The 11,180-nt window shown below is 44.2% G+C and overlaps 1 protein-coding gene across 2 annotated transcripts in view; it reads right to left on the bottom strand.

Annotated features, from left to right (window-relative positions):
- Positions 1 to 11,180, bottom strand: part of Lcp2 (lymphocyte cytosolic protein 2) — a 46,647-nt gene that overhangs the window by 24,926 nt on the left and 10,541 nt on the right. For both annotated transcript variants that reach the window (XM_023721796.1, XM_023721797.1), the window contains exons 4-6: positions 3,102 to 3,167; positions 2,612 to 2,643; positions 895 to 932 (exon numbers count right to left, since the gene is read on the bottom strand). In XM_023721796.1, the coding sequence (XP_023577564.1) occupies positions 895 to 932; positions 2,612 to 2,643; positions 3,102 to 3,167 (136 nt within the window). The remainder of the gene's footprint in view (positions 1 to 894; positions 933 to 2,611; positions 2,644 to 3,101; positions 3,168 to 11,180) is intronic.

Below are 11,180 nucleotides of genomic sequence, written 5' to 3'. Positions count from 1 at the left end.
AGAGAGAGAGAGAGAGAGAGAGAGAGAGAGAGAGAGAGGAAAAAGAAAAAAGAAATGTTTCCATTTACCAGACTCTTAATATGACTTAGGTACGTTCTATGCTTTGTCTCTAAGTGCAGTAGAGGTGAAAAGGGAAGAGGGTACTATGGGGCCCACTTGCCCCTCCTGTGGTGCTGGGCCAGGTAGCTGGTGCCCAAGTCTGCCTTTAATTAGCAATAGGGCTCTGTATAAGGCATAGTCCCCTGTGGGCTCAGTTGTTTCATCTGTAAAATGGACAGACTCAGCTTTCATTCATCACACGGTTCTTAGCCTGGGTCTAGCTTGCTGGGCAGTGACTACATGCAGTTCTGTCGGAGGAGATGCACAAAGTCAGAATCTCCAAGGGGTCACCATGGCCCTCAAATATAATAGCCAACTGGAGTGGAAGTCTTTCCCACTGAAATTATTTTCCCCCTGAGCTACCAGTTGAGATTTAAGTCCAGGAGAAAAGCTATTTCAGCAAAGCTTTGTAGAAAGTAAATCTTGGAAGTGGTTTGGGCTTGGGAGAAGGACCTGCTGTTGGGGTGACGGCGGTGGTCAGCACACCGGCCATCCCACCCTGGGAGTATGCAGATGAAGCTTTGTGTGCCCACACCCAAAGGCACTTTTCTGCACGATGTCATGGCTGCATTTGTCCTGTAGTGGCGGAGTTAGATAGTGAAGACAGAAACCTTACGGCTTCCAAACAGAAAACAGTCACTGCCTGGCCTTTGCAGACTGCATCCTCTTAGCCTGGAGGAGGCACACTAACATCTTGTTAGAGACCTTGCTCCCTAAGCATTCAAGCAAAGCTCTTATGACGAAGCCCCTGGGACAGGGCTGTCAGGGTGGAGGCACAGCCTACGCCATACTCACAAAGGACGACCAGCCCCCGTTGTCCTCGTCATGGTTCTCTGTGGAAGCAAATAACACTGTCAGCAGCACTCGGAGAAGCTGTCACTTGGAGAAAAGGCAAAGAAATTTTCCACTTGATGTTCCATCTCAGGCCCCCATGCTACCTTCAGCAGACCTGGAAGTTAGAACCCGCTCTGCTCTCATCTGGATACAATTTTCCCCACCAGAATTTTCATTGAAATTTAATTCCTAATGTAATGGTGAGAAGTAGTGGGGAGGTCTTTATGAAATAGTTAAGTTGTGGGAGCTTAGCATCTTTTAGAGGGAGTGGATTAGCATTTTTCTCTGGACACAAGAACAGCTCTCCGCATAGAACAGAACTCTAAGACTGAACTGGATCTTATAGGAATACTTTGGACCCACAGAAGTGAATTGGTTATTGCGAGAGAGTGCTGTTTTGGTCTCTTCCACATGAGCTGCTTTGCTACCCCAGCGTGTGCTTTTACCATGTGGTACCATCTGCCATGAAACCCTCACCAGGAGCAGAGCCCTGAGGCCTTGAGGACTGTGAGCTCAATAACTGCCTTCACTCATTATGTTTTAAAATATTTATTTATTTATTGTTATAAGGACTCACTATGCAGCTCTGACTCATAGTGACCATTCTGTTTCAGCCTCTCCAGCACTGAGATTACAGGTGTGTACCACCACACCCAGTTTTGGGTCCTGCACGGCATGCAGTAACAGGGATCAAACCCAGGTCCTTGCGCTTTGCCAGGCAGGCATTTAGAATGCTGATCTGTCTCCCTCTCCTTCATTTACAAAGTACTCAGGCTCAGGTATTTTGTTATAGCAACAGAAAACAGGGGCCTATTCCACTAAAGGGCAATAGTGGTTCTTCATCTTTCTTATATATGAAAGACATCTAGGGGTGTTTCAGAGTATGTGGGTATCTGAGACCCTGTTATGGTTTGTGTCTAGTTGTACCCCCAAAAGCCTCATGCAGTTGTGGGACAGCTTCTGGAGTTTGTGATTGATTCTTGATCCAATGCTGGGATTACAGGTGTGAGTGCTACACCCAGGCCCTGGGGTGAGTAATTCGCATTACAATGTAAGGAGGTAAGAGAGGCTAGCGAGCTGCCTGAACTGTTGCCTCTGTCTTGCACTTTGCCACCACCATGAATAGTTGCTCTTTGCCCTGTGCCACTCTGCCTTGGAGCCAGCTGAGTATGGATTGAAACCTATGCTAACTGTGATCTAGATCAACCTTTCCTTCCTTCATTTTAGCTATCGGGTATTTTGTCCCAGCAACAGGAGAATAGTAACTAAGACGGGCCCTATCCCTAGGGCTTCTGATTCAGCAGAACTAGAGGGTCTAGGATTCTGCATATCAACGCTATGTCCAAATGAACAGTGGACCACTGTTTTAAGGCTTCAGAAGCAGAAGAATGGCTAAGTTCAGGTGCTCAGCCAAAGGCTGGGTCTCTCTAGGCTCAGAGCTTTGTGAGTTCCTCAATATGTCTCTGTAGAGGGGTCCACGTAAGCATGCACCCAGAAAGCCAGGTGCCCTGTAGAGAGGTATCTCTCCTCCCTTCATTTGGGTCTGACGCTTTTTCTGAGTAAAAATTGGCTGGCAAAGGGTCACCCACACAAACCCCAAGGAGCATCAGGAATGAGAAGGCCAAAGAATCTAAGCATCCATCACCCCTATTATGCCTTTCATCCCTGACGTCTTTACCTGTCTCTTCAGGAAACGGCTGGAACTGGGGTCTGCGAAGGCAAAGAACGTGCATTAATGGCATGTTGATGTGCAGAGAGCTCTCATGCGCCTCAGTCCGGCCCTGCAAGTGGAATCCCTAATGAAAGGTATGTCTTACTGTTCAGGACTCATACCCTTTTGCTTGGTAAACAGAACTAGACTGCCCCCCACCCCCCAAGTTCTGGAAACCACCAAAGCCACACTTGTGGCACAACTTGCAGCTTGTGACTGCCTGACATGCCTGGGGAAGTTCCCCTAATGTTCCAGACACTGGGGCATGAGGCAGTGCAGGAAGGAGTCCCTTCCCCCTCCTTGAACACCACCTTCAAGACCTCGGGGACTGAGGGGACCATCACAGGTCAAACAGTGATGCAAAGCCCATTCTGTGCCTTGCTTTCAAGGTTCAACTTGGGCTCTGAAGTTCTTGGGTTTCTGTTAGCAACACTGAGCCCCAAGCTTCCCCACTCACTTGCGTGCAAAAATGCTTCTCCTTTCTTCATTCTTGTTGATTTCTTGACTTAACTTACTGAGAATCCTACAAGATAAAGAGACAGATGAAAAGACAAAATTTTATTTGACCAGCACTGGGCTTCCTGGAGAGCCCAGAATTTGCCTAGTCTATGTGACCTCAGAGCAAGTGGGCCACCTTTGGCCAGTCTCATACCTTCATAACTTCAACTTCAAGGGATCTCCTCACTTCCTGCCGCAACCTGTCACCCTACTCCGCAGCACCAGACCTTGCTATGCCCTTGCTTCCACTCCTGCTCCTATCCAAACAGTCCTCTCTCTTCTCTGCTATCTGTGTCTGAGCCTTCAAAGCCTAACTCAACACCCTCCCCCCTTTAAGACTTGTCAGCTCACACTTGGATCCACCTGATTTTTGAGATCTTCAAAGCATAGTAGTTCAATGGATTGGATTATTATTCCTGAGGCTAAGTCCTTTGACTCTTGTTTTAAAATCATTGTGAATGTTGCTTCTGGAAATTCCCTAAACACTTCCTAGACCTCAGTTGCCCATTGCATTTTTCTTACCACAACTTGTAACAGATTTTTCTTTGTTCTTTTATTGTTGTCCATTCTCCCCTCTCTCCCTCTACCTAATGACATGGATGGATCCTCACAGAAACTTAGACAAGTGTTCTCAATAAAAGCACAGCCTGCAGGGGGAGAGATTTCTCTGTTTATCAATTCCCTTTGGCCAGCCTTACCCTATACACCCAGCCTGCAAGTACTTCCATGGCTGCAATAGCAAATCAGCAGGCTCCAGGAAAGGGAGGGCCTTTGTCATCAAAACATGCCCTACACTCTAGATCCACCATCCATTCTACGTTCTCTAACCTGAAGGACATGAGACTCCAGCTTCCTTTAACCTCCATGGATGAGACCCAGAGGATTCTCATTAGGAAATGTGCTCAGTATTCTCTAAGATTTCATACAACTGGAAGTGACCTCACATTTGAATATAGTCCAATATTTTTTTTTCTTTTTACAGAAGTGATAATGGCCCAGATAAAAGAAGAGACCCATAGATTAATGATGAGGACCACCTACCTCCCCAACACACACATCAGTCCATGAGGCAGCCTCTCTAATTTCCAAGCCAACATCCTCCCAACATACTCTATCCATGTGTCAATTGTGTTTATGCTGCAAGTGCCCTGTGAGGAGACACCTTTTCACCTCTGCCCATCTAAGAGAGTGACTTGCGACCTATATTTCTCCTGCTTAGTGACCATCTCAGGATGGTTCAGTCAGCAAGGGCAGTCCTTGCCTTCTTCATCACTTCCCAAACTCCAACTCTCCCTCTTCCTCCCCAGTAACTGCCACTCAGAACCCTCCTACCTCACAGGAATGAGAGGATAGACAAATGGATAAACACATAGAGGACAGAGGAAGAGAGAGGGCAATGTGTGACCCTTCACAATAACATCTTTATTGGAATTTCAGAATTTCATGACCACCTAGTGGAGGAAGTTCTTTAAACAGGAGGCAGCTGCTTCCTGGGCGGCTTCTGCTCAAACCATCACAGTGCCTGCATGATTATTTTTTTGGTTCTTTAATTTAAAAAGGAGCTGGGAAAAGCTAATGGGCATGCTGAAGGTCTCCTATGGGCTGGTCAGGGAGCCCCGGGAGGGTCCAGGACCCTGCGCTGTTCTGGCTGTGCCAGCTGCAGCAGCCACTTCCATGTGGTCACCAGTTTGCTCAGTAATGGGCCTTCGTCATGTTGAGGACACTGCTGAGCTCTCAAGGTGCATCAGCAAACAGAAAAGACAAAAGAGCTCTACTTAGGGGAGCACAGGGCCTGTGAAGAGAAGTGGATGAAAAAGAAGAGCGAGGCTTAGTTAAGGAGGTAAAATCCAAAATGACTATATCTCTGGGGTGGCAGTGGGGGTGTCTGGGACAGGGAAACTGGAATGAGGCCTAGGATAAGATTGCAATTTAAAGCAATCTGGCCACAATGAGGAGGTGATATTTCAGCAAAAATTTGAGGAAGGTGGGGTGCGCCCCAGTTCACACCCGCATCCCGCCGAGCTCTGCTGAGCTCTGACAGGCCCTCGGTGCTGCTCTTGATCTTGCAAAGGCCTCCTGCTTTCTGTGGTGGGACCTTTTTCCAGTATCTCTAACAGCCAGGCTGGGGCTGCTGGGGCTCTAACTGGGCAAGGCAGGAAATGCCAAACCGCAGGCCCACAGAGCAGCAACAGAGAGCTGAGCGCAGCATGGGGCCTAGCTGTCCAGCTTGCAGCAAAGCTTGGGTTCCCAGAGTCCTCCTGCTTCGATGGGCTGCTGAGAATGCCTCTTATGGCAGGACTGCTGGGGCACCGGTGGGGTGGCAGTGCTGGCAGCAGGGAGGTGGCTGCTGCCCCTGAGGGCACGCTTGCCAAAGTTGCATTCCATCACCAGAGGACACAGTGACAGTGAGCGGCTGAAGGTTGCTCATTTCCTTCCATCCCAACAACCCCAGGCCTCACTCCACACCAGGGAAAGAAACAGAGAGGCTAGGTAGCCACAGACGGTGGCTCCCTCTGATCCCCTTTATTTGTGAGTTGAGCTGACCCTCAAAATGGGGCTGAACTGCTGCCAGGAAGTCGGGCCTTTGCAGGAAAGTGCTCTTCTATGATGACCAGCTCCTCCTCCTATTACACAGTTTTTCACTCAGTCCTTTTCTCTGCCCCACATTTCACCTTTTCTTGAAGGAGCAAAATATTCTCCCTTAGGAGACCTGAGAGTCAAACATTCCAAATTCTTTCTTCTCAAGTGTCAGACTGAGAGGAGCCAAGATGTCTGTCTTAAGACTCAGGAAAGGGGTACAGGGAGATGGCTCAGTGGAATAAGTACTTCCCTGGCAAGCACAAGGGCCTGAGTTCAATCCCCGGTTCCACCAAAAAAGAAAAGGAATATATATATATATATATATATATATATATATATAACCAATTTGGTTTGAAACTGTCTCATTGCTATTTGTTTCTCAACAAAATTATGGGGGAAAAAAAAAGACTCAGGAAAGGGCCTTGACAGTCATCTTAGGCCATAGAGGGGCAGCATGCGTGGGCAGGAAGTGATAATCAAGGGCAACGTGGAGACCCACCTCTCACCCATGTCCTTCACGCCCACAGTGTGTGTAGTGTATCCACTTGTGACTTACAACCATGAGAGGGCCAAACAAATACAATTAATCTTGTTTTGCCAATGAGGAAGGGGAGGCACTGACAGGAGTTTTCCAAAGACCACACAATCCATGTGAAGGTGGAGCTGAAACAGCAAATCAATGTTCTAAACTTCGTGGAAGGAAACCAAGTGATAGCTGGGAGAAAGTGTCCCTGGTGAAGGAGACTGTGGAAGGTGAGGAGGGGAAGTTAGCTGGGCTGGGATTAGCCAATCACAGGAAGAGGGAACGAGCATGTTGGATTCAGGCTTCATAATTGTTTCAGTTGTGTTGAGGCCTGTTTTTATTCTTTCATGGATGTAAGAATGTTCTGTTCACTTCTGAGTCCCCCCTCAGCATCTTCCCCTCTTCTCTGTCTCAGTTATAAAATGACGTACTAGGTAGATGAGACAGGAGGCCGTCTCTGCTATTAAGAGACTCACAGCTTTATCTGGAGATAGGTAAAAGTTCTGCCTTACTTCTCTGCAGGATCTTAGATTTCCCAAGCTTGATTTCACTTCTGGCTATGGGCATAATGAGAATTAACAAGAGTGTTATCTAATACCTATCTGCTGCCTACTCCACCCACCCAAGTACTCCCCTCACTTTACTTCTTAAGGTGCATTGTGGATTTTAATATAAAATTACAACATTTTCTCCTTTAATAAACTCCAAATAGGCATCGGCAGACTTTCAACGTGCATTTTACTGATTTCATCAAACCATACTCAGGTGTACCATGAGGTTTAAACCCGGACCCTACAAATGGATGCATCATTGTTTCCTGTAAGAAGCCACCAGTACTACAATATTGAAGATATCTTGAGATGAGCCCTGTCTTGACAAAGTGCCTACATTTTCAAAAATAAGGGTGAGGGGATGGAGAAACAGCCTTTCTCTCCAGAATCTGCCTTCTTCCAAAAATCCACTTAATATGGAATGTTAAGCACTGGAGAAGGAAATAGAAATACTGGGAAGAGTATATTATTGTTTTGATTTACTATATAAATAGGCACAATTTCTTTACATAGCCCTTTAAGCTAACAATCAAGACAGATCAACCTATGTACAAGGAAATGAGTGAATAGTTATTGAACATATTTGTATACAAGGTAGATAATAAAACCAAGGCTGAAACTATTGAAGTAAATCCCCCAAGGTTCTCCTGCTGCCAGGAGCCAGTCAGATGTAGAATCTGTATCACTCCCCCTCCAAAACTCTAAGTCCTTTCTCTTCTTTAATTCTCCCCCTCTAGCAAAATAGAATAATTAATAAAAATGTGAAATTGCACAAGTCAAGATTTCACATACAAAATGAGTTCACACTTATTCAGGGAATATCATTATTTCCCCTGATTTTCCCTTTAATCCTTTGAGGTGGGTTCTATGATTAGCCCCACTTTATGGATGAGGGCACAGGCGAGGAAGCTGGCATAACTTGTCTCCACTCTGTAGTTCATGAATGGAAGAATTAGGTTTCAAGTAGGCTAATCTCAGAGTCTTCATTTCTCACTAAGTGTTCCTGTCTCCCTGTTTTTATACCTAAAGCAGTATTTTGAAACTAAAAAGCCTATATCATCTATGTAAGTGATTTTTTTTTTTATTTTTTATTGTCTGGAAAACTGAGGTCATCTAGCTCATTCTTTAGGAGACTGCAGCTGGCATTTGCTGTATGTTTCTTCTAAAGGGACTCCAACTCTCTGGCCCCACTCAGGATGGCCCTACCTCTCAATGTGTCCCCCATGTTAACCCTCCCTGTTCGATGGGTTGGCCTCATAGTTTATCTGGTGTCTGCATTCAAACATAGTGGAAGGCCTGTGCCCTAGGCCAGGTTTTTGTTTCATCTTTCAAATAGCTAAAGAGGTACCCCACCACTGCCCCACCTGCAATGCGAGTGCTGTGCCTCTCCCTTCATGTTGTCTCACAGCTACTTCCTCCCTCCTCTCCCTACTCCTTGAACTCAAGCATAGGTGAGGATATGACCTCAGGTGAGCCTTAAGGTGACCAAAAACCTTCCAATTCGAAAGTGCCTCCTTTATCTCCTTTGTACTGCTCTGGTTAAATCCGCCACCTTGATAGCCACAGCCCTGGAGGAGCTCTTGTCTCTTTAGTGGGCCCATGACTCCCACCTGCTACTAGATCTCCAGCTGTGACTGCTGTACATCATCTTTTAGACTTCCTGGAACACATTCAAGATACAAGTTTATCCTGATACTCTCCCTGCTGCACACACTTCACTAACACTCGTACACCCCTTCTGTGGCACATGGAGCCTTTATAAATTGTGACACACACACAACTACCAGTCATTCTAGGCCAGTGTTGGCCAACCTTTTAGAGCTTTCAATGACACAAACAATCTTCTGTGGCATGTGTGCCTTTGGGTCACCACGATTGTTCTAGACTCTGTGTTCTACTTTCCTGTGGGTTTCTCACTGTTCCCACCAAATATACTGGCACCTTGTAGCTCTGTAATATGCTCCCTCTCTTAGAATGCTCTGCAGTGCATCCTTCATCCCATCACTCACAGCATGTTTCAAGATTGCTCTAAGCTTCTTTTCCCCAGGTGCCTTCCCTGAATACCACGTAGGGAAACACCATGCCTCCCTACGCCCATTGAACTTGCACCTGAATGTGTGTATGTAGTACAATTGCTTTGATTGCGTATCCCATTCTCCCATTAGACTGTAAGCTTCTGAGAATGGGTACCTTTCCCTTTATCTATATAACTGAGAGACTAAGCAAGCCTGGAACAGAGTAAGTACCCAGTAGTAGTTCAAACAAAGTTCTAAGTTTGTATAGGATCCAGGGAATGCAATCTCAAATTCTCTCAAGAGCCAAGTCTGTGTACAGAGACCCCACTAGCTGCCATTTCCGGCATGCTGCAATCTTTTGTGTAGCTCCAGATTAATATCTGGCATTGTTTCCCTTTGGCCTTAAGAACTTTTTAAAACAATGTTTATTGTGGAGCAAGTTACCATGGGTGATAAATTTATTCACATCTTGTATGTCTAAAAAATATTTCATCTTTAGTTTTGAAAGGTATTTGGGTGATATTAAATTCTAGGCTTACAATATTTATTGGTTAGTATTTTAAAATATTGTTCCACTGTCTTTTTCTTAAATGCTTTCTGAGTAGCTATTGGTGATTATCCTTACAGTTATTCTTCTGTATGCATTGTGTCTTTTTTTCTTCTCAGACTTTAAGATTTCTTTTCTATGTTATTTATTTCTAAACAGCTGTTTTGAGAAATAAGATTAAAATACGCCTTGGGGGTAGTTTCCTTTCGGGTTTTTTTAGGTTTAGCATTTGCTGAATTTGTAGCTTTATTTTTATTCACCTTGGAAAATTTTTAGTCATAATTTCATCAAATCATTTATTTCTGTCTCTTTTCCCTGCTTTACATGAACACTCTTTTACACTATTTTGGAATCTCTCTCTCTCTCTCTCTCTCTCTCTCTCTCTCTCTCTCTCTCTCTCTCTCTCTGTCACCTTTTGATTTTCCTGCCACAGCTTTCCTAAGTACTAAGATTATATTGAAGCACCACCGTGTCATGGTGGGTGCTTTAACCATACATATGTTAGACTATTTAAAGTCGCCCCCAAGTTTCCTGATGCCTTTTTCATGGCTTTGTTATGTTTTGCCTCTGTTTCATTGTGATCACTTTCTAGTTCTGTGTTCATGTTTACTAATACTTTCTTCTGCAATGTCCAATCTATTATGAATCCCAAGCAGTTTATTTAGCATCTCAGATATTATTTATTAGATACATTCTCAGATATTTTTCATCTCTAGAAGCTCTGGTTTGGTCTGTTTGAAGCTCCCATGTCTAGATTTAACTTTTAGACTATATGAAACAATCATATGGGCCCTGTTTAGTATATATGTTCTTCTCTGATTAGATTAGATTCACAACATTGTACATTTTACCTTGTTGGATAATGAATATTCATGCATATATATATATATATATAGTTTCAGTTTATGCTTTCATTTGAGGATGTAGTTAAGTTACTTGGAAACAGTTTTGATTCTTTTGAATCTTGTTTTCAAGATTTGCTATGTAGGACCAAAATCACTTTTATTAAGGTTGTTATGACTTGATTTCAAGTGTTTCCCAAAATGTATGTAGAGATGGGGCTTGGCTCATAGCGCCACTAAATTTCTCAGTGTATTAATCCAGCATAGCCAGTGGTGCTGAACCTTTCATGTGTCATGATATATATATAAAGAGATCTATAAATTAGGCACAGTAGAAGCAGAACAATTATTACAATATACTATAATAAAAATTATGTAAATCATCTCTCTGAAAATCTCCCATTGTTACTATGTTTTCAGATGCAGTGGGCATAGGTAACTGAAATCACAGGAAAAAAACTCACGAATAAGGAGCTACTACTTCAGTAGTCATTATGTGTGCATGGCTAGTGTTTCTGTAGCATTGAATTTGAAACTTAATTTAAAATTTAAAATTCAAAATGTTTAGAGAAAATGCTTAGAAAGATCTAGCAATCTTCAACAACAATTGTCCCTGGAGACAGGCAGCTCCAAGGTTAAGTCCTTATTCCTCCCTTTTCCTCCACCCCTCTGGAAAAGGGAAACCTAATAGTCATCCGAAATATATTTTTTATAATAGAGCTACTCTGATTTTCTTACCCACTCACAAGACCCTCCAACTCCTTATCCCTTTGGGCCTACTTTTTTTTTTATCATTATGAGTTCTGAGTCCCTCACAATAAGAGAGGGAACCTCAGAAAATGTTAAAAATAGATGTCTCAAATGGAAGTATCCAGAAGGCTGGAGGTGTAGCTCAGTAGTAGAGTTCTTGCCTGGCATTCAAAAGATGCTGGGGTCCTGTGGGGAAAAAGGAATCCTTCTCCACTGCTGGTGGGAGTGTA

The sequence above is a fragment of the Octodon degus genome, unplaced genomic scaffold (assembly GCF_000260255.1).
Source record: "Octodon degus isolate 3935 unplaced genomic scaffold, OctDeg1.0 scaffold00085, whole genome shotgun sequence".
Classification (NCBI taxonomy): Eukaryota; Metazoa; Chordata; class Mammalia; order Rodentia; family Octodontidae; genus Octodon; species Octodon degus.
Note: the sequence above shows the minus strand (reverse complement) of the source record. Positions and strands in the feature narration are given on the sequence as shown.